We start from the raw sequence: 24806 nt of genomic DNA on the forward strand, positions 1-24806 counted from the left end.
TATGAATGTATGTATAATTGTCCTTGAAAGAATGATAACTGCATATGGAAAAACAAAAAACCCAGGGTAACCAAAGCAATCCTGTACAATAAAGGAACTTCTGGGAGCATCACCATCCTCGACATCAAGCTCTATTGCTAAAGCTACAGTAATGAAAACAGCTTGGTATTGGCATAGAAACAGAGAGGCTGACCAATGGAATCGAATCAAAGACCTGGATATTAATCCACACACCTATGAACACCCAATATTTGACAAAGAAGCAAAATATATAAAATGGAAAAGAGAAAGCATATTTAACAAGTGGTGCTGGTATAACTGGATATCATCACATAGAAGAATGAAAATAGACCCATATCTAGCACCATGCACAAAACTCAAGTGCAAATGTATCAAAGATCTCAACAACAACAACAACAACAAAAAACAACTACACTGAACCTCATAGATGAGAATGTGGGAAGAACACTTGAACACATTGGCACAGGAGACTACTTCCTAAATATAACCCCTATAGCACAGACACTGAGAGAAACAATTAATAAATGGGACCTCCTGAAACTGAAAAGCTTCTGTAAAGCAAAAGATACAGTCAACGAAACAAAATGACAGCCTACAGAATGGGAAAATATCTTCACCAACCCTGTATTAGACAGAGGACTGATCTCCAAAATATACAAAGGACTCAAGAAATTGGTCATCAAAAGAAATAGTCTAATAAAAAATGGAGTATAGACCTAAACAGAGAACTCTCAGCAGAGGAATCTAAAATGGCTGAAAGGCACTTAAGGAAATGTTCACCATCCTTAGTCATCAGTGAAATGCAAATCAAAACAACTCTGAGATTCCATCTTACACCTCTAAGAATGGCCAAGATCAAAAGCACTAATGACAACTTATACTGGAGAGGATGTGGGGTTAAGGAAACACTCCTGCAATGCTGGTGGGAATATAAGCCAGTACAGCCCCTTTGGATATCAGTATGGCAATTTCTCAGAAAATTAGGAAACAACCTACCTCAAGATCCAGCAATAACACTTTTAGGTATATACCCAAAAGATGCTCAATCATACCACTAGGACATGTGCTCAACTATGTTCATAGCAACATTGTTTGTCACAGCCAGAACCTGTAAACAACCTAAATGCCTCTTGACCAAAAAATGAATAAGGAAAATGTGGTATATTTACACAATGAAGTACTACACAGCATAAAAAACAATGGCATCTTGAAATTTGCAGACAAATGAATGGAGCTAGAAGCCGTCATACTGAGTGAGGTAACCCAGAAAACAGAAAGACAAATATCATATGTACTCACTCATAAGTGGCTTTTATACATAAAGCAAAGAAAACCAGTCTACAAATCACAATCCTAGAGAACCTAGACAACAATGAGGACCCTAAGTAAGAGACATACATGGATCTAATCTACATGGGAAGTAGAAAAAGACAAGATCTTCTGAATAAATTGTAAGTTGGAGATCATGGGAGACGATTGAAGGGGAAGAGAAAGAAAGGGAGGAGAGCAGAGAGAAATATAATAAAATCAATAAAATAAAACATTGTGCTGAGCTTTCTTTTAACCTGAAAAATGAAATTTATATTTATCTTGTAAGGGGTCGGGCTTAGCCCTACAATCTAAGATTGACTTCTTGTGCCAAGCTTGATTTAACAAAAGTTGATATTCATGAATGTGTATATAATTGTCCATGCTGAAATATAGATTTATTGAAGAAAAAAGAAATTAGAATGAAAGCCTACCTATAAATATCTTCCTTTTCCCCATGATAATTTCTGCAGTCCCTTTTCCCAGTCTTAGGAGAAAGAAGAGTCCACACCACATGGGGCTGTACACTAATAAAATTGGCCTCAACTGCAATCTCACAGCTACCTGTCCCTCAAATAGCTAACATTATGCTTCCATATAAGAAAATCAGTTAAATTGTTGACATCAACCCACTAATTCCAAATATTTGTCCAAATTATCATATAAAGTCGGTATGACAGTTGGAGTGGCATGGGGAGTAGGGAAGAACTGGACAATACAGACAAATTGAGCAAGAAGAAAATCTGTAAGGAAAACGCATTTCCCATCATCTTCTGTTTACCCTTCTTACTGCAGCCTTATAATATGTCTAATGCTTGTCTTCCACATGTGAAAGCAGCACCCCATGCATGATGCATAGTCACCTTACCACTGAGCAGTGCAGAGAAATAACAAGAGCATGTCATTCTCTCTGTGAGTGTCTCTGTGACACATGGCTCCCTTTGGAGCCCTGATAATAGTGTATGAAAGATGGCTCGTTGGGAATACTAGGATTAAGCAGCAAGACATTTCCACCACAAAGATAACTCAAAAACGTGCTTTGTCTTCCAGACTCCTGGTGTTTCTACTAATGAGCCCCGTTTTGTCTCGACTTGGTCATGGGTTCAGCTGGCGCTGGGCGTTCATCATGGTCTGGAGTGAAATGAAAGGGACACCGAACATAAACATGGCCCTTCTGCTTGCTTACTCTGACGTCTCTGTTGGCTCCGAGAGGGAAAAATCTCTAGTAAAGAAAGCTGCATTTTCCTGTTTGAATATTTGATGAGAGTGTTCTTCAGTAATGAACGTGACTTTGTAGTACATCCCACGTGGCATCCCTAGAGAAAGGGTTCTTGTTTTGTGGTTTGCTCATTCCGAGAAAGTTGTGGACTAACCTATAGGGAGAGCCAAGAGACAAGGGACTGAGTGAGGCTTCTGGCATAGAACGTGCAAGACTAGGGCAGGAAATCCAATAATTTTCATGCCCCTTCCAGTTTAGAGACACCCAGCCTTCTTCACAGGTCTAAGGGGTTTCAGATGAAGATGAATTAAGATCTGTAAGTCATTTTAAACAGCAGGTGTTGCAGGACATCCACTCTGCAGTTTTTATTCACGTATTCTAGAATCCATTCATTAAAAGAGGGTTCTCGCTGAGTGTTGGCTCTATTTCCTTATATCACTCATGGATTACATTTAATAATGTAGGAAACAAAGATTTGGTCAGTTAGAATTGTCTAAGTAGTGTCTCTGCTGTCGGAGTCAGTCTCCAGCAGTGCAGGGCTTTGAAAGGAATCCATGGAGTCAACATAAGCTAAGACTTTCTGCGTCGATGGCTTTTTTCTTGATTCTCTTGTCTTTCTATGTTCTTTCCGTGTTCCTTTTTCTACTGTATACTTTTTTCTACAACTTATATACTTCAACAAAGTTTTTTAGGCAACTAGGCATTACAGTGTGATTATATTCTATTTTTTTAGTGAATTATAATAAATACCTGTAAAAACATGTTTTTAATTTTTCTTACACGATTAAGCATATTATAAGTGAAAAGTAAATTAACCCAAGAACCTACATACATTCACAGCCAAACAACTTGGTGTAGACTAAGTGTGTGGGCAGAAAGGCATTCGTCTCAGTCATGTTTTTTACTGGCAGGCTGCATTTTACAGTTACAAAGAAAAGGCCAATTAGTTTATTACTTATCTTGAAAAGTAATCTTATAAGGAATCTTAAAGGAACCACAAATCTAAACTTTTATAAATGAAAAAGAATCAGTCAGCTCTACTTTAAATCTTTAGGGTACATTAAAGAAACTCAAAATATAAAACTCATTAATAACTTTTTATATCAGGCGACTGAGGGCAGAAATGGGCATAAGAAATTAATCATCGCCTTTGGTTTTCAACCAGTCCTAGCAAGAAAAGTACATTCGCCGATGATAATTGGGTTGTTTCATTCTTGTTCCCTGACCTTAAAGAGTTCCACATTTAACTATGTGCCTTTTGAAAACTCCAGATTGTCTTCTTGGGTTTTTTACTACAAAGCTATTTTAACAAAAAAAAATCTTAGTCTAACTTTGTTGATTTCAAAGCTTTGTTTCAGCTGTGATAACTTCTAAACTCCGAACCTGTGAACATATCTCCTAACATTAAAGTCAAAAAAATTTAAACTAGCTGGGCTAAGGGACTCAGTTGTTATTATTAATTGTCAATAAATTGAGCTACAATCTAGGCAGCTCCTTAGATGAAATTAACAGACCCTGGTTGTGTGGCATTTCCTTGTATTTATTTTTATTCATCAAAACTCTGTATAAGACATCTTTATTATTATCAATTAGATAGTACAGCTTGGGGGAGATTCATCTTCTTTACAATCCACAGATAAAATACCCAGTAGAACAGAATGTTCCCAAGAGATGAACAGACTCTATTACAGGCAGTGTAGATCTCCCCACATCTACTCACACTAGGTAAGATACCAGAGGAATATTGCACTAACAAGCATGTAAAATCACAGCAGAACACAAAGACATTCTGGGTTCTGTAGTCCTGTGGCTTTGCCTAAATGAAATTCACCCTCCTAGTGGGCTGACACCTTGGGCTACCTTTGCTACCTGCTGCGCCTCTGTCTTGGTCACCAGCAGAGTCCTAACAAACATGGTAGTGTTTCTCCCTTTACTGTATCTTAAAGTGAGATTAGTACAAAGAATCTTGCAGGCCTCAAGAGGGAAGCCAGAGTCCTGACTCTGTTTTTGTTCGTTTGATTGCTTTCCGAAAACATGTGTGCGAGAGTATAGTGAGTCTCCAGATCACTTTTCTCATGCCCGACATCCAGCTTCCTCACTTCATAAATCGTTTGTTAGCATATAACAACCCAGTGAAATTTACAATACAGATCATATTGTAATAAATAATCCTGAATACTTATTTAATGTATTTTTTCAATTCTAGATATTATTTCATGGAGTGTCAGTATGCTTAATTACCCTGATTATCAATAGATTGATTTTGCCAATGGCAGTTACAAAACTAGGTAAGCTCTACTGTTTACTATGGTGAGAAAAGAAAAAAATTATTCCAAATATCATTAGAAGCGCTAATAAGAAAATATCCATCTAAATGCAAGTCAGTGTTTTCTAATTGAATCACTGTATAAAAATGTATAAATTATTCAGGCTAATAAAGTTATTTCATATGATTATTTACATTAACCTTATGTAGTTAAAGAGTAGTGTAAGTTCATCCAATTATTCAGCAAACTTTTTGATAAGAATGCTATTGTAAGAATTATTAGGTTCTCATGACAAAATACAGGTGAGGAAGTGATTGAAGAAGGCATCTCAACGTCAACATGTGGCCTTCACATACAACCACACAGACAAGACAAGTATCCCTGCAAGTAGATGAATACACACTACATATGCATAAGTGCTGAATAAGGATAAGAATTAAGGAAATTTTATAATTATATCAAAATCACGTCCTTCTACTGTTTGTAAAATCTATTCTTTGTCCCTAAGGTCTTCGTGATGTAACATCAACAAAACATAAATCGGTTTATTATACATTCCAACACTTCCAAGAGCTAACCAAGTCTACAGCCATGGCACTCAAATTTGACAAAGATCTTGCTAATGCTGACTGGAACATGGTTGAGAAGGCAATTAAACTTCAAAATCCATATGCAGTAAGCATACAATAGCTCTCTATTCCACTAGGGTAAATATGATTGCCATTAAATGTAGATCAAATTGTAAGTACTAATTCAAATTCAAAATGTTCATAATTTTAATTCATAGGGAAGTATATTGGTCAGTCCTTTTTTCTATAATAGTAAGGAAAATATCCGAAGACTTTTTATGGTTATTGTGTGACAAAGCAGAAGCCCCAACCCATTTGACTACAGAAGGAATACATGTAAATTGGAAAGAGAGAGCAGCATATTGGCTTTGCCTTTTAAAGATAGTGTAAAAAAGAAGAAAGTGAGGCTCAGAAAATGTCTTCTTTTCACCAGATTAGGAGAGAGAATAGTCTTACAATCAATTATTTGTTCACAGTTTATTTAGGTTGTTATGTGTGCCAAGCACTGGTTACAGCCTAGTTTACAGTCAGTTGTATCTTTGAAGAAAGCAGAAGCCAAGATCAGCACCAAAAAGTTCATCTGTGAGTGAAATAGCACTATTTATAGCTGAGAAATACCTTAGGATCTCCAAGATCAGATTTACTCATCTTAAAGGGCTCAGAGCATCAGTCTAGGCTATGAGAGAACCTGATTTTTTTTTTCAAAGCATTAAATCATAGCTGCCATGAAGGAAATAGTCTACAGTGTTCCTGGGTCTTCCCAATGTCACTCTTCTCTTCCAATGCCTTCTACCATGTCCATTTTCATTCATTTTCTGGATAGACAGAAACTGAGCTGATTCCAAGGCTTTCCTCAGTTTTATTGAGTATCTGATTACAGCGTTTTGCTGACCTGCTGCATCAGAATTGTCTGGAACACTCCGGAGCTCCCTGCTCCCACAAGAGATTCTGATGCATGCTGTGGTGTGGAGCATTTCCACTCCACTCCCCATCTGGTCATAGGGCAGTGCCCAGGCCATTGGTCTTGACGCTTGATTCGTTTTGGGAGCAGATAATCAAGCGCTAGTATTGTCCTCTTTATGTCATGGGGTGATTACTGCATTATAGATGTGTCCCTTGCCTCACACTCAGAAGACCTGGTTTATATTCTAGCTTTTAACTAATTGCTAATTTTAAAAGCAGAGGACAGAACTCAGAGCCTTGCACTAGGAAAGCACACTACAACAAAGCTCCATCGCCAACCTAAGTCATGAAGGACGGCCTTGCAAACATATTCTGCAGCCCACAAAAGCCTTGAATTGCCATCTTCCTGCCTTAGTCTCCCCAGTACAATAGTTCTCAACCTGCGGATCATGACCCCTTTGGGTTTACACAACCCTTTCACAAGGGCTGCCTAAGACCATCAGAAAACACAGATATCTAGCTTATGATTCAGAACAGTAGCATAATTACAGTTATAAAATAGCAGCGAAAATAATTTTGTGGTTGGGGTCACCACGTCATGAGGAACTGTCTTAAAGGGTCACGGCACCAGGAAAGTTGAGAACCACAGCCCTAGTAGCTGGAATTAGAGGGCTGTCTCTGTAGGTCTGTTCCATCAGCTTGAGCGAATGATTTCCTCCGAACTTCAGCTTACTCCATTGGTAAATTTTCTAAATTCGTATCTCTTGAACTCATGATCACTTTTTTTCCTGCCTTAAATGATTCGTTTAAACCAGTGAACATCAATCTCTAAGAGCAGCAGACGCAGGGATTGTTACCCAGCTCCCCGAGTTCTGCTGCAGTGGACGATGAGAGTATGTGTGTTTCCAAGGGATGCTGAGGCTGTGAGGAAACCACATAGGACCACTAAGTCAAAGTGTGACTTTCTATGTGATAGCTTTTATAAGCTCTCGAATTCCACAGAAAAGAAAGGTGCAACTCCTTCCCCACCACCTGTCAATTATTTTATCTCCTAGAACTGAATCAATGGTTTGGACACTTGAGCAAAAGTGGAGCACTAAGATATTTTTATATATCTATCAGATTTTCTGTCATGTCCCCCAAAAAATCTAATGTGAGATTGTAGACGTTTCTGCTAAACAATACATTAATATTCATGGATTGTTTTTGTTTCTTTTCATTCGTTTTTTTAGTTGAACCAAGAAGAAACAACAGAGCATCAGAAGGTGAAGTGTCCAGACTGTAACAAGGAAATAGATGAGACCCTCAACATTGAAGCGATGGAGCTGGCCAACAGGCGTCTCCTCTCAGCACAGATAGTTAGTTCTCTTCAGCACTCCTTTAAAAATACTGGGGACCCAAAACTGGACTGGGCAGACTTTCCCTTGCTCAATATATTTTGATTCTGTCTACCTAAGAATGCTATGCAACATCCACCACCAGTGTTGGGGGAATTCAGAGAGAAATGAGAGAAGAGTGAAAGAGACAGTGAGGGAGTGAGGAAAATGGAAGAAGAAAGAAAGGAAGGAGGGAGGGAGAAAGGGGGAAGGAAGAAAGGAAGGGAAGGAAAGATATTCAAAACAGATTAAGGAAAGGTTGTTTAATTTGAGAGTTTCAGAGATGCAAATGGGCGCCTTTAGCTGGCTCTAAAGCCCTATCCTCTAGGATTTCTGTCCAGTTATTTTCCAAAGATTTCTACCATATCTTCCAGTAAACACAAATAGAGGCTGTGGGCTATTCATGACAACTCAAGCAGGCAGACACTCCCTTTGTAAATGCCGTATAACTTCGTAAATGTTGTAAACCCTCAAAGCATGTAAGTGGCCAGGTCCCCACCTGAGGAGCTCCAGTGGCCAGGCGCCTCCCTGAAATTTCCCTAAGGGTCCTAACAGCTGTTTCGTAAAGGTGGTAACCACCATTCCCAGTCCCAAATTGTGCCAGAGGTCAGGCCCCACCCTACAAGAAAAAATCCCTACTCCTGATCTGGCTCCAAGGTCGAACCACATAAACCCTCCAAATCCCAGGCCACCCTGGAAAGTGCCTCCCTGACACACAAGAAAACCTATATAAATCTCATGTTCTGCCCAGTTCTCTCCTGCTCCTCACCTTTGCGGAGGCAGCTACCCTCCTGGGTATTTCCCTCCCAACAAATCTCTGCTGTGTGAGGTTTGTGCCTTGTGACACTGTTTTCACACCAAGGTCGTTCCTTGGCTCTGGGCTGCCAAGACACCTTCCCATCTGGGTTGTAACACTTACAGAGACTTTTGTGCTTTAACTCAAAATCTCAGTTAAAATTAGGGCAGTTCTGTAGTGCAGCAGTGAACAGGACTTGGGGCAGTTCCTTCCAGCCTAGTTTCAGCTTTCCGTCCAGGTCAGAATCCTGACCACAGGCTGTGACTCAACCTTCTGCAGCAACCACGTTCATTCTTCTCACACATAGAACAATCTGTGGTTTTCACCTATTGCAGCCATTCAGGATTCCAAGCCTCTGCTTGCTCATTCAGCTTGGGAAATGGGTTATCTATAAGCTGTGAGTCTTCTCTCTTTGTCAGTAATCAAGGCAGACATGTTCTCTTAAACTGGGCTTCCTCACGAACCTGAGTACTTGGAAATAGCAATACCAGACCCACACTGGGTGAATGCCATGGCTGTCTCATGCTCAACCCCACCTGCAGACTTTAAACTTGTCCTAGCAAATTAAGGGCTCCCACCTGAAGGGCAAGAATGGCCTCTTACACAGTTAGGTGAGCATGGGGGAAGGGTTTTTGGTCTTTGTTGTTGCTGCTGCTGCTGCTGCTGTTTTGTAACTCTTCCATCTCTTTGAAAGCTGATGATCCAGGGGATCATGGACCCTGGTAAATGGAGAAAAGTCAATCACCAGGGTATTACCTTGGAATTACGTCTGAATTGCTTCTAAAGTAAAGACAGGGAAGTGCACTTTCTTGAAGGCAAGCCAGCAGAAATGAGAGTCAAGTGCAGGTCAGAAGGAAACCGGAACAGGATAGACAGCAACCAGACCTCGGTTTCAAAGTAGAGGATTTAGAAAGAAGGGAGACAGGGCTGGTGCTGGCCTAACTCTGAGTGATCAGGCCTGCCCTGTTTGCCTTGTTTTAACTCTGGTGACTGACTGTTCCCTTTGATTAGGGAATCAGAAAGGACGTTTGAGTTCATCTCCACCTCTGAAGAAGAATGTGATGGCATACGGGGAACGGCACGCCATCTATTGTTACAGGGCCCACGAAATAGAAGTCAGTTTCCTGTTTCTTCTGTGAAACTTCCCAGATTGAAACATTTCAGTGTCACAGAAAAAGCTGTGGGAAAACCAGCCACTAGTACAACTGTATAATCTATATCTATCTGAATATGCCGCTCATGCAAGATACTATCTTAAAATCAGGACAGCAGACTATTTCCAACCTACTTCTCCAAATGTTTGGCTCAGCCTCCCCTTTTGCATGAAGAGCTGCCACCCACTCCTCACTTAAGTCAGCAGCATCCCGAGACTGCCACCTAAAAGCCCAAACCTCAGCATCCGCCGCATTCTTGCTGTGTGTCTCCTTGATGCATGGCCTGCTCACATACAGGCAGACACACTTGATCATCTTCAATGCTCACCTTGCTGCATGGCTCAGTTTCTCCAAGCAATGTGCTTTCCACTCAGTTTCTGCAATTGGGCTTCCGCCCCACAGCTGCCACCAACACCTGTTTCTGCCCCATTCCTATTGCCACACATACTTCATGCGAGCACACACATACACACGTTATTCCCCAGAGTTAAAAAAAAGACTGTATACTGGTAACTTTTTTACATTGTATTATTAAATTTTACTTAAAATTCTTTTATTGAAAATAGATTTGTTTCAGACAATGTATTCTTATTACAATTTTCCTCCCCAACTCCCCCGAGACCCCCACCTTCCCACCCACCCAAATCTGTACCTCTCTTTTCTCTAGCTCATTAGAAAACCAATAGTCATATAACAATAATAATGATAATGATAAATGATATAAGTTACAATAAAAACAAACTGAAATAGGACAAAACAAACAGAAAAAAGATCCAAAGAAAAACTCAAGAAATACATATAGATGTAGACATACACACACAAACAGAGAGAGAGAGAGAGAGAGAGAGAGAGAGAGAGAGAGAGAGATCCCAGATAAACTCCAAATTGAAAACCATAGTATACAAACAAAAGGCTTGTAAGGTAAAAACAAACAATAGCACATATAAAGAATTAGAGGACAAAATATCTCTCGAAATACCCTAGAGTCCATTTTGTGCTGGCCATCTACTTCCGGGTGTGTGGTGAGCCCTTCACTTTTGTTTACCCAGTGGGGTTCTTTCTCTGTTGAAGAAAACTAATTTTTGCTTTTTGAGAGGTTGCCAGTTGGAGATAGTTTCTGGATTAGGGATGGGGGCTTGTGTCCATTTCACGTCCTGTTGCTGGGACCATGTCTTAGGCTTTCACAGGACCTGTGCCTGCTGCCGCCATCTCTGAGTGAACACGTGCATCGGTCCCGCTGTGTCTAGAAGGCCATCCCTATTGGCTTGTACAGTCTCTCCCTCTTTTCTTCCACCGTTGCCCCAGCCTCCCTTGCTGGCAGGTCACCACCCTTAGAGCACAGTGCTTTCAGCTGGGTTGGTGATTAGCTCTCTAGTGCCTCTAGTGGCATGCAGAGTACCTTGTATGATCGTGAACAGTAAAGATGATGAAAGACTCTAGATGGGAGCTGGCTCAGCTCCTCTGTGTTCACTGAGTTATGTAAGTGTTGTTGTTAGGTATGGGATTTTACCAGGACTTTGTGCAGAGCAAACAATAGCCTTGGCCATCGGGTGGGTTATTTGGAAGCTCTTTGGCCAACAACTCAATTATATGTAACTTATCCCCAGCACTTTGGGTTTCCTTTGGAGGCAAATGATTTCTAGTTGGGACTCTGTCTCCTCTGTTGCTTGGTGATTCTGTTTAGCTTTCTTTCACATAAGTATGTATTTTAAGAAACTTCTACTGTATTAGGTTTCCATACAACCCCTCAAATGACCCCTAGTTTTAGCTGTATCTCTTTCCTTCCCTCCCTCATTCCTCAGCCTTCCCATTTCATCCTCCCACTCCATTCCCCACTCTCTCTCCCATCCCCATCAATCCATAGCTATCTAGGGAGGATTTCTCTAGGAAGGGACATAGAATAAATTTTACTTTTTAATAAGAGTTCATTTTCCCTTCCATGTAAATCTAGTAAAGTAGCAAAATCCCAACAACAGTGATTTATTAATACATCTAATAATGTATGTCTAATACTAAACAGCATAAGATGAGGTGCATAGTTGGTACCCAATATTTGTTCACTTAAACATCTCTGAGCAATGTCTGTATTTTATAAGAAAAAACAGTCAGGCTATTTGGACATCTTAAGTCTCTTCATCTCTGGCATCTCTCTTGGTATTTTTGCTTTTACTTCCCTGCATTCCCTTCCCTGACGCTTCTTTCCTTCTTTAATGTAGAAATGCTCAGTGTTTTTGTTCCTCTGTCTGTTAAGCTAACTTTGAAAAGCATATTTAGTTGGGCATGGTGACACATGCCTTTTTTTAAGCACTGTGGAGGCAGAGGTAGGCTAATCTCTGTGGGTTCCATGTCAGCCTGGTCATGACAGTATGATACTGTCTCCAAAAAAAGCATATATAACTTTATCATAAACTATGAATTATTATTTAGCTACCAATTTCTAATTAAAAGCATTACCATAGACTAATTTATAATAAATATATATATTATATATATTCTTTTTCTCATTCTTCCTATAATTTTATTTTTAGAGAAGAAAAATAGCATATGAGGCTCTGTACCAATGGCTGAGGACATAAATATTAATTTAGTTCAGTGTTCTAAAACAATTTTACTTCCTTCTCATGGCTTTCTCTTTAATTTTATATTCTCCCTAATAATTTCTTTTTTAAAATATTTATTTATTTATTTATTATGTATACAACATTCCTTCCATGTATGCTTGCCAGAAGAGGGCACCAGATCTCACCATAGATGGCTGTGAGTCACCATGTGGTTGCCTGGAATTGAACTCAGGACCTCTGGAAGAGCAGTCAGTGCTCTTAACCTTTGAGCCATCTCTCCAGCCCCCTAATAATTTCTTTACTCTGTAAACAGTCAGCTTTTTATACATATACCCTCTTAAATACACATTCTTCAAAACATTGCTATTATATTTATCACTGATATTTTCAACATTTCCAACAAAAAACATCTATACGATTTACCTTCCATTGATTTAATAGTTAGGTGTGCCTAAACTTTTGACATTGCAAAATGCCATTATCATCTACAGAGCTCATACTCTAAGAATCATGCAATCAAGTTTCCAAAAAAAAATCTCTCTCTGTCTCTCTCTCTCTGTCTCTCTGTCTCTGTCTCTCTGTCTCTCTGTCTCTCTCTCTCTCTCTCTCTCTCTCTCTCTCTCTCACACACACACACACACACACACACACAGCCCTCCTAATGTTCTAAGCAAGTCTATTAGCTTGTGATGGTCACATTCATCACCAGCAGCAGCGGCACACATCTCAATGCAGCTATGGAACAAGTATAGCGTGACCTGGTAGCTCATGTCCCTGACGTAGACAAGCATTTGATCATTTAATTTCTAAAGACTCTTTTCAGACCTAAAATACAAGAGCTGTATCCAGTTAGTGAATGTTTATACAAAGGCAGTAGAGTGGTATATATTTATAATTAATATTTATAAAATGAATTGTAGCATCTTTACCCACTTAGATGTTTGCCAACTTATTTTGATTTCATTGGTGTGTAGCATTTTACAAGACCATGGTTTTAAGTCACTTCAAGATTTTTTTTTGATTGATTTCAAGAAAACACAGCATTTCAGAACCCCAAAACAAATACAGAAGACTCCACTAAAGGTCTTCTCTAATTACTCTTGTGTGTGACTCAGAGCTTAACATGTTTACTCTTTATTCTCCCCGTGTGATAAAAAGGGGACTTAAGATGACTGCATGACCTCTGCAGTTCTTTCTGTTCATCTCAACATGGGATTTCTACAATCAACAGCCCCTGTACCTTCTTTATTTCTCCCCTCAACTGTTTGATTACTGCTGTTTCACCCATGATTTTTTATATTGGGCTTCTGTGCTGTGTTTTCTTAAACAAGAAATCTTTTTTTTTTTTAAGGCAGATTCAATCTCATCAGTTTGCGCATGCATGTAGTCATTCTTCACCTTATCCCTCTTTGCATGTTTATTGTCATGTGGTCAGTTTCATCTCCGCAGTCTTTATTCCAACTGGCCTCTTATAATCTTCAAAACTCAATACTGTTGTTCAGATTTCAACCAGTTCTGACTAAATGAAAGAATATCTTCTCTACTGTTATACGCTAGAAAAAAAAGTATAGTGTAACGAGAGAGTTATTCAGAATCTAGGAAGGAAGGCTTCAAATTCAGATAAACCTGGATCTCTAACATTATCCTGAAAAAGCAACTTTGCATCTGCCAAACATAGAATGGACTAGACTCTTCACAAAATAAAACATATATAAACCAATTAACTCAAGAAGAGTTGCTTTGTGGAATAAACTGGGTTGTTTTATTTTTCTGTTTCGTGAAAATGATTAAAAATTTATATTTTTCTAGTTTCTAGCCACTTTGCTATTAACATTTCTAAGATTTCATGGTGTCCATATTGTTTTCAACTTCATCAATTTTTCCCATCAAACTGTTATTTTTAACTTTAAGGCTAATAATAATATTTTAATTATATATATATATATTATGTTCTTTAATGCTGTTTAAAGAAAATATTGCTGCCTTATTGAAACGTTTTTTTAATTGTACTGAGGATGAAGCCCAGGCCCGTTACATGCTGGGCAAGTGCTGGATCCCCAGCCCCAAGAGCAGTTTTTAAATCCCTCATTCCTACAGCTAGTGGATTTATCCTTCTAGTACCCTCCAAGAGGAAAAGAGTTGTACTCTCGTCATTGGTTGTGTACAGAGTACCAACTACAGACCCAGGAACCTTCCATCACATTCCACATTTCAGTTTACAAATGTATCCTATGTAGTGATTCTCATCCATCATCAGCTTGCTTCTGTCAGGTACCACTCATCCGGTGATGGCTCTCACAGTGGCTGAAGCTCAGCACATCATCAATAAACACAATGAAGGGGTGACTATATCATCTAATAGATAGAAGCCAGCAGAGTTGTGTTGTGAAATATTTGGAAACATAGGCTTAAAAAAAAAAGATGAACCAAGGTCACTTTAATTTGTCAGTATTTCTAAATGCCCTTAATATTCTAATATCCACCAGGAGTTTCTCAGTGGGACACAACTTGTAACAACCCCAGAGCTATTTTTCATTGAGCTCTACTTTTTGGAATCATGGGCAAGGACTAGCAGTTCCAGAGTTTGCCACAGAAGCGGGTTATTCTACCCAAAGGCCCAGATCTACGCTATGTTGACATACTGACCCAGATTCTGTAGAAAGATTCTTTCTGCAAGCATGTTAGGTCATCTGGGGAGTTTGATTTCTTTATCACACATCCTTTTTTTTCTATTAAGGAGGTAATAAGTTGTCATTGTGCCCAAAAGAATATAAATAATTTTAATCAACACTTCTTTCAGGCAAGCTACCAACGACAATACAGGAATGAGATCCTATCCCAGAATGCAGTGCAGTTGTTGGTAGGTGCAGCCGGAAGCTTTGGTGAGAAGAAGGGAGAGTAAGTACACTGCCAAGAGAGGGCTTGACCCTCAGCCACTGTGTGCAGGAGTTTTCGTGCCTGTGTGTTGTAACCTCTGGCCATCTGGTATCATATGCACAAACCACTCCCTGCTTTGCACCCCACCCTCAAACTGAATCTCCTCCTTTCCATTTTCCACCCTTGAGTCCTCCAGGCTGGAGTATTTGGCAAGAATCTTCTGAAAGAAATAGCCCTTTTTCTTCCTTTGTTTCCCATGTGCAAATCTAAACTGTAGTGACGTACTTGTCCTTTTAGCCTCTCTGAACAGAGGCCAAGTGTTCCTTAATCTCTCCAGGTGTGCCTTCCCAAAGCACAGACGGACCCTACATGTCCTCTGTCAACACTAAGCATATATATTCAATCTGGTACTGATTTCCTTAGATCCACTGTCTAAGAAAAGCTGCTGAGTTGGGGGATCATGCTCAGGTCGCCCTCAGTAAGGGAATGAAAGATCTATGGAGTAGGAGAATAATTCAAATGCAGTGCAGTTGACATGTCTACCCAAAGCCCAGACATGCCTCCCAGATCTGGATTTCCCCCTTAATGTCAAAGAAATTCAAATTTAGCTGAAATGATGCCGAGGTCATTTTCAGAGTCTGCTTAGAGCTGTACACTTGGCTCATTATCCCACATAAATGGGACACATTTGGTGACCATACATCCTAAATGTGATGTACCAATCTTATGTCCATTCACATGTGCTATCCAATACAGTAAAGAGAAAAACTATATATGAGAAGAGAGTTATGATTTATCCATCGCATGCAGCACAGACATCTATAAGGAACACAGATGCTCAATAAATACTCATAGTTTAAGCACAGACTTTCTTCCAAGAGCATAAGAGTTTTCATTTCCAGCCAGTCTGTGTAAATCATTATGACACTTTATATATCCAGGAAGGAAGATAAAGAATATGCTACTTAAAACTTGGGTTCCTGAGTATGTAGCTAAATATCTCCATGTATAACACAGAGTTCATTTTTTCTCTAAACGCATACCTTTCAAATGCTTGGATAATCTCCATATAATTGAAGGAGTTTGGAAGATGTGTCTTTTTGAAATAATGCAATGCCCTCTGTAGAGAAGACAGATATACAGAGCCCAGCAGAAATATTTTAATGAATAAAAAAAGTCATTGTCACTCCATTGTCTGGGAGAGGCAAAGTAACAAAAAACAAAGCATCAGAGAGCAAAACACCAACTTGATTTGTTTTTAATCTTTAATCAAGCACTAAGGCAGAAGCAAGCCATGACCCGAGGACCGAGAGGGAATTGACACAAAGACAGGGTCAACAATGGGCACAAGGGTGGAGCACACAGACTAGAGGAGATTGCTGGGACATGTGAAAATGTATTCACACATGTGGGACACATATTTAGTAGCAATGCATGCCAAATTGCATGCCAGGCCCTAAAGACAACATCAGAGTAGTGACCCTATATTCCCACTGCTAGAGAACTATTGATCACACTTGTTCTCAGTGTGTGCTTTTTCCCTTGGTGGCATTGAAACTGATTTTGCCATTCCTTTATTGGAGTCATTCAGTAGCTCCACAGGTTGGGGTTTTCTGGGGTAAGAAAAACAACTCTAAGAATAGGAGATGCAGAAGACTTGCAAAGGGTACCAGAACCTATTCATAGGGCCTGTGCAATACCCTGTGAAATAACACTCCGAATACATTGTTTGTTCTTGCTGAGTGCCAGACAATACTTTGAACATGTTCTGTGCATTTCCTAGTTTTCCCTCACCAAAGTTTCTAAAAGACATGCTTTTCTTATCTTCATGATGCATTGGAAGGATGTGAAGGACAGAAAAGTTTACTAGCTTACTTGAGGTTATTTATCTAACAAGTCGCAGAGCTGGGATTCAGAGCAACACTATTTCTCCAAGTGAGGTGTCAGTGGTGAACATGTTCACATGAAACGGAAATCTAAGTGCCTGAGCTACCGGGTATGTGGCCTGACATGTGTGGATACTGAATATGTGTTCTGTGCGTGTGAGTAAAATTGTCATATGTCACGACCACCTCCCACATTGTCCCTTCAGGCCCTCTGTGCTCCTTCCTGGTCCCACTGTTGACTCCCTTGTATCCATTCCCTCTCAGTCCTCTGCACGACTCGCTTTTGCCTTAGTGATTGATGACTTCGTAATTAGTGGTCTGGGATCACATAATATTAGGATTCATAAGAACCTGTAAATTTCCAGATCTTCTTTAAGATAATAATTCTGTTAAAAAGGGTTCCTAATTCTCCAGAACTTGGTTTATATGTCCACTTTGTCTGTAGAGAGTTTTCTATTATTATCTCCATGACAACAGTTATAGAAGTGGTGACTTGCATGTTTCAACACATCGATCTACTGGACCCTTAAGGACAGAAATCAGTATTTCTTCACAGTTCATCTGTAGTATGTAATAACAATTTTAGATTAGTTCAATAACCATTTATAACTTAAAGATGAATCGGATTGTATAGACTTTGAAGAATTTCCATGTAAATGCTTTATAATATTAAATCCTGCAAAACTAATGACTTTGTTATTCTCAACGAGATCAACATATCTAGAACAAAAGAATTACATGGATTTCAGGGTGAGACAAACTAATCAAGAGGAAAAACAAAGTCAGTCTTGGCACTCAGGGTTCCAATATTCTTCAATTAAGCAATACGACACATTAGGACGCAAAGCAGGGTGAACTTTTCAATAAAGACAATGAAATACCTGGTAAAGATAAGCTCTTTATCAAATCAAGAGGGCTTGCTAAGGAAAAACCAAGCCACTGCTCACAGATTGGAGCCATTTCAATACAAAAGTTAAAAGAAATCTGTTTTAGCAGCTTCTGGTAAGTGCTGGCAACCTGCCTTTGTGTCTCTTATGAGAATGACCTCTCCAAGTTAACGTTTACCATTTTGTAATTACGTAAACCCGACTACTTGTCTGAAGGGAAGCCTGTATGAGGTGCGATGGATGTTTTATGTACTGCTCAGTTATCCTCGCCTGACATAGCTCATTTTATCTCCACGAACAAGAATGGTAGGTAGATCATTTCTTCATTGCCATAACAGATGAAGGCATCTAAAATAAAAAGCTAGGTAACAAATACTTGAAAGAAGGCTGACTGTTTCTCCCTGGACCTTTAGATCTTAGTATATGTATCCCTAATAATCTGGACTCCTTTCAATGACTTGGTCTCACAACCTGATGACACACTTGTATATCTACAATTCAGGGCTTGGGGCTATGCTATGAAACATCTTGCTTAGTCATTATTGCACAAAATAGTCCTTCTGTGTTCTGACAGTGTTGCATTGGACTTATGTCAAAGTATTTAAAACATATTGAATGATTTCTTTGTATATTTGTAGGTATATGAGTCATGAGAACTTAAAGAGTTATTCTGAAGGCAAAAAACTCCTCTCCTTCCTTAGAAAATTACTACTCAACTGGGTATATAATACTAAAAAAGATAAAGGGGTTCCATCGAGGTGAGCAATCCTAGAATAAGAGATGTGATGCTAACTTCCGATAGTTGGTTCCTTTTCAAATTATAGCCTAAATACTTTGCAAACTATTTTGAAGTAGATTAAAATCTAATTCTTTACATACATACAAATATTATTTTTAAAAAGATATAAGAATAACATTTTGTTTATATTTTGTAGACTGGCGTATTTTGTTTTCTTAACATGCTGTGTATGCTGTGTATGCTAGGCAAGCATACTACTACTGTGCTAAATCTCTAGTTAGTATCTAATTACCATGTTAATTAGACACAATAATGTTTGTGACATTTTAATACACATACACATTCTACCCTGTTACATTCTTTTTTCACCCCAAACTCTTCTTCCAAACTAGTCAATCATTTTACTACTTTAATGTTTGTCTGTCTGTCTGTGTCCCTACATGAGTTTCAGTAATGTTGTCTTAGTTAGGGTTTCTGTTGCTGTGATCAAACACCATGACCAAAAGCAACTTGGGGAGGAGATGGTTCATTTCATGTTTCAGCTTGTAGTTCATCATCAAGGAAGGTCAGACCAAGAACTCAAGGTTGGAGGCTGGAGGTAGAAACTGATGCCGAGGCTGTGGGGAAAAGCTGTTTACTGACTGCTACGCATGGCTTCCTCAATCTACTTTTTCATACTTCACAACCCCATCTACCCAAGGGGTGGCACTACCTATGATGGGCTGGACCCTCTCACATTTATCATCAGTCATTAATCAACAAAATATACCTGTGGGCCAGTCTGGTGGAGGCATTCGCTCAGCTAAGGTTTCCTCTCCTCAAACGACTCTTATCTTGTGTCAAGTTGACATAAAGCTAGCCAGCACAGTTGATTACCTGAACATGAGTGGGGATTTCTTTGCAGGTGTATGGGTAGGAGCTTGTTTAGAGGACCATTTGCACCTAACTTTTGTTTTTGAAGAAGTGGGGTTTGAAAGAGATTGATAGATCTAGTCAAATGCTTAATAGATATCAGGACAGAGGGGTGGGATGAAGGAAAGGCTTCAACTCACTCAGAGAAAGAAAAGTTAGCTCTTTTAGGGCCCTTATGCAAGAATGGGGAGCAGAAAGATATTATATCCCCCAAAATTGGCCAAAGGTGGGCTAATCTCATCCAGTGAGACTTGGATGTATTCCATTGGCTTGTATTTCTGGATGGAGCAGGTATTTAAAAAGATCCCAGGATATCACTTGATAAGGGGCATGTGCAAGAACAATGGGCCTAACTAATAGCCTATCAAACAGTTCTGTCTGCAAACCTTCTACATTTGGCATTTAATATCTGTAAATGCTCACTCCCATGATGAGAAAATATGGTTCTTGGGACATCTGTAAAGAAAAAGATTGCTAGGGTTATGGCAAAAATCAGCGAGACTTCCTAACAGCTATAAGGTCTGTAGTCTGCTACTTACTAGTGGATACAGCACTAAAGAAAATATTCCTCTCATTCTCCCATCAGCTATTAACTGCATATATGCCCACAGGAAAGAGGTGCCCCTAGACTCTAGACTCTACATTATGTTGACAGTCTAGTCTTTTGCAGATCTTCTGCAATTAAAGCTGCTTTGAGTTCAAGAATGAAGCAACCATGTTAGACCTGGAAGTCAGTGTCCAGCATTGTTTTCCGTGTTGTCTCTGACTGCTGCACTTTTTCCCCTGTCCTTTCTTTCAGGATGTCCTGAGCCTCTCAAAGGGTAATACAGATGCCCCCTTTGTGATTTGGGCATTTATCAGACATTTATTCTCTGTGCAAATTCTAAAGGAAACTTCTCTGGTCAATGCTGACAATAGCACTGGTCTATGGGCATAAACATGGCTCTTGAGTAGCTTGGGTGGGTTCATCATGCTGGTTTACCACACAGAGAGCATTAGTTTCCCCACTAGAGTCTCCTGTCTTCCCAGTCACAAACTTTTTGTCCATACTAGATATGAATTCCCACATGTGGCATGAGCATCAAATTCAATCGGAAGTCAATTGCTCATCCCTGTGACAGACTTACCACGGCTTTTCCGGTGAGCTCCTCTTGCCTGCCCAGACAACACTGTTACACAGTATCCTCAGCTGAGCAAAACTGGAGATGACAATTTCCCCATCCTTCATGCCTTCCTCGGAAGGCATGGGGGCTAGCCAGCAGGGAGGAAACTTCCCACTCCATTTCAGCTTGACTTCTCTGTGTGCTGTGGATATTACTAACTAGTTCTGAAAGGCCAGCAACAGCAGTAAAAAAAATGCCTTTATTGTTTGGAGGTTCTGAAGGAACTCCATGCCAACAGTTCATAGGAAGGGAGCCTGCCCTTGTCACGAGAATTGTCGCTAAAAAACTTGTGACTTCTAGGAAGAGCTTGATTTTCCCACACCAGGAATCTCCACTGAAACTTAAAAAAATATTCACTCACTAATCATCAGATTTGTTCAAGGTCCTAATAGTTAGCTAGTGAGGCTAGTACTTAGATTCAGCAGGGCTCTCTGACTCCCATTAACTTAAACAGAACTGATCAAATAAAAGAAAAACATTTCATGTAATTTTTTCAGATAAAATTGTCTTTTCTTTTTATTTTTTGCAGATACTTCTTTCCTCATGTATGCTATAAAATAGTCTTTACAGATGAATTTGAGTACATTGGATACCTTGCTGTATTAATGAACATATTTCCTATGACAATCTGTTGGATATCCCGCATAAATGCCATCTATGAAAATGAAATAAAGTGTGCTAACTACTATTTCCTTGTCTTTTACTTTCTAGAGGCTCTACTTAAGGTAATCTAAAATCCATGCCTATGAGTATGTTATGGGAGACGTGTGTCCACATCAACTAGAGTTTTCTCAGCGAGTATTGTGAGCTTCTCTGTGTCTTCTCAGAGTTCACAAATTTTTCAAATTTAAGTTAAAAAGGTGATGTTGCTCTCAACATCAGAAAATATGGATGCTTTAAGCACTGACTCTGCAATTGCCAAAATAAAATGATGCAGGTCAAAATAGTGCAGATTTGAGTTTAAACTGTACTAGTAATGGTCTTTTTAAGACGTTTTTTCACACAGTGTATTTTTATCTCATTCTTTCCTTTCCCTGAACTTCTCCCAGATCCTACCCACTGCCGTATCCAAACCATTTCATGTTCTCTACCCCCTCAAAAAAAGATGAAAAATCAAACAAAAATTAATAACACAAAAATACCAAAATAAAATAAAAAGCACACAAAACCCACAGAGGCTATTTTGTGTTCGAATACTCTAAGGCAGAATGCATGGTTTGAAAAAATAAGATGAAAGTATTTCTGAAATGTACGTATTTGAGCATGTGCCATATATGATGCCTTCTGTTATCTTCTGTTATCTTTACAGTGCACTGAAATAAAAGCATTGGTGCAAGTACCAAGGCAGTTTTGATAAAATATTTACATTCACTTAAATTTTCAAAATATTAAAAGTGACTTTTAATTTATATCATCACAGAACAAAATAGAACAGAAGACATCATTTCACTGAATCTTTAGCTCTTGAACTGATTTAATAAAATCTATCTCGTGTGAATTACAAATATGTTTATATGTGTGTGTGTTTGTGTGTGTGTTTTGCGCATGATTTTTTACCACTCAGCATCACACATTTGATATAGTTAAATAATATAAAATAGAGACCTTAGAATTCTTCTGGCATTTAGAGCTGTTTGAAGTTAAGGAACACCGATAAAGGATGTTTGTGCATTTGTCTTGCCCCCCAACTGCCGTCTCGTGAGAACTCCAGTGTATTTGATAAATGTGCTGTACAATTGAGCCTACATCAACATCAACAGTCTTAGCGGTTTTTCTTCTCTCCGGGATGGCTTTAGGAGCATCCTGTGCTTTCTTTCGTGTTGGTGGTATTTTTGACATACAGAGTCACAGGCAGAGCAACTGATAATATTTACCTTCTTGTTGTGGATGGGGGAAACCTGTTTCATAAAAGCAGAAAATATGATGCAATTTCTTCGTCTCTCAACAGATGGCAGCATTGAGGAAGGAATGTTTTTCACACACCTGGTTCTTGTTTGAGTTGGGGATTACCTTAATTGGCATCATAGATTTAATACTTAGAGAAACAAAATCCATTAATTATAATTTTGACTTAAGTGAGACTGTGGTCTTCATGAACATCGTTCGACTCCTTCGTATACCACGCATCTTGAAGGTAAAGTGCAAGTCAAAAACATGGCTTTGGTTTCCTCTGTGGGCTTGGTGTCAAAAAATGTCTGTTGAAAGTCAGTTCAACAGTTTCAGAGAAAACATTTGCTGGTGGGCTGATGTCAAGTCTGAGCTTTTAGCTACATATAACAAGTCAAATTTTCAAATATTCAAATTATATTATAAATCCGTTTTGCTCATGGAACTATAGACATCTATCACAGTTTTTCCATTTAATAGAGAAAGCTTTTTTTAAAAAAAATCCATGTTTGTGTAAATCCTAGTGCAGTCTAAGTAATACTTCTTTGTATAGTTAACTGGGAGTTAAAAAAATGGAAATAATCAAAACAATTATCACAAAAAAAATTCACAACGACAAAGCCAATAGCATATATCCACAGAGATCAAGAACTAAAGTAGTACACATTTCATATTGTGTAAATTTAATGTTATGGTATCAAAAATTACATGTCTATTAATGTTGCTTTCACGTGTATAATGGCAGCCACTTGTTTCTTATATGACTATGAAAGTGATTGGAAAGTTCTTCCATGATACCCCATATGAGGATGTATGGGTAGGGAAACAGTCATAAAACATTTGTGTCTTTCTTATACAGTATAGATTATACATTATACCTAAAAAGAGCTTTTGCTTCTGAGACCTAGACCTATGGGGTCTAAAGTAGCCAATTATTACTATCTACTTTTGTAGTCTTCTGTGAGACAATGAATAACACTCGTACACAATGTAATCTGAGGACAGCAAGTCTACAGTATCCCAAAGTTTATAGTTCATTTTTTTCTAATGTGAGGTATCCAGTGTCTACTAAATAGATGAGGGGCTGGCAAGGAATGGACACATTCCTACGTCATAGAGCAGGATGGCTGCAAAGCAGCAGCACAGTGGTCACGTTCCTACAGATGTGGTAAAACACCGTGGCCAAGGAGACTTACAGAAGAAACTGTTTATTTGGGTTTCACAGGGACAAAAGTCTGTCATGGAAGGGGCGGCGGTATGACAGCTGGAGCGGAAGCTAAGGGCTCATTCTTGCACCCCTAGCACGAGTCAGAGAAAGCAATGGCCAAACTAAGCTAAACACAAAACAAAAAAAATATGCGGTTAGTATTTAATAATAGTCTTCTTTTTAGCTCATAACACCAAAGCTGCTGCAAATAATAGACAAAAAGTTGAGCCATCAGATATCCTTCCGGTATTCTATACTCAAAGGCTATGTCCAAGGGGAAATGGATGTACTGAATATAATCGATCACATTGCAAGTTCCAAACAAGCGAAACAGGTGAGAGAAAAGCCAAGCATGAGGAGAAACCTTGACGCCCTTCACTGCTCAACTGCCGTCGCGTGCCTTGGCCGGTGTCTTTGCACACAGGTGTAGTCGCTCACTCCTGAGCTGCTGGTCTATTTCTGTTACTACACCACTTACCTTCTTTAACTAGAAAGCCTGTGCCGTATTAGCGCACAAGGAGGGTCTTGGGAGGGGCCTTTGTATCCATGCTCAGTGCCCAACTCTCTCTCTCTCAGGATCATTCAGGAAATAGTGTGTGTGGGGGGGGGGGTGGCCACAGAGCTGAGCAGAGCTTCCTCATCGTGCTCCAAAGATCTTTCCATTTCTTTCCATTTTCTGGTTTTGACCCAAATCAAAAGTAAGGGAAAGAGAGGCCAGTGGTGCGGCAGACAGAAGGAGTAAGGAAAACAAGAGTTACCTACAGGGGCCCAGTCACATGCACTCTTGCCGATGAGAAATGGGCCCAAGAGAGGTTTGCTTGATCATGCCTAGACCGCCACAACAAGTAGGTGGCAAAGACACCCTTGGACCTAAATTCCTTTTCTTTTTCTTTTCATTCTTAGTTTGAAGCATATTAATGTCTGTACATACCTAGAAGTTTGACAGCTAGGTGGAATTCAGTATTTGCCTTTCAACGTAATTTGTAACACTCGAATGCCAAATTTTATATGCCACAAGCACAGTAAAAGTATTGTACACCCATCTCATGGTAGAACACATAAACAGCGTTTCTC

General features: G+C 39.3%; 1 protein-coding gene across 1 annotated transcript in view; it reads left to right on the top strand.

The window, feature by feature from the left end:
* Slc9c1 (solute carrier family 9 member C1) overlaps positions 1-24806 on the top strand; it is a 76952-nt gene that overhangs the window by 20170 nt on the left and 31976 nt on the right. Inside the window, exons 9-17 of the mRNA XM_075989568.1 lie at positions 2380-2554; positions 4755-4836; positions 5324-5490; positions 7520-7645; positions 14975-15072; positions 18463-18582; positions 21168-21363; positions 22587-22772; positions 23917-24066. Coding sequence (XP_075845683.1) covers positions 2380-2554; positions 4755-4836; positions 5324-5490; positions 7520-7645; positions 14975-15072; positions 18463-18582; positions 21168-21363; positions 22587-22772; positions 23917-24066 — 1300 coding nt within the window. The remainder of the gene's footprint in view (positions 1-2379; positions 2555-4754; positions 4837-5323; positions 5491-7519; positions 7646-14974; positions 15073-18462; positions 18583-21167; positions 21364-22586; positions 22773-23916; positions 24067-24806) is intronic.

The sequence above is a fragment of the Microtus pennsylvanicus genome, chromosome 1 (assembly GCF_037038515.1).
Source record: "Microtus pennsylvanicus isolate mMicPen1 chromosome 1, mMicPen1.hap1, whole genome shotgun sequence".
Lineage (NCBI taxonomy): Eukaryota > Metazoa > Chordata > Mammalia > Rodentia > Cricetidae > Microtus > Microtus pennsylvanicus.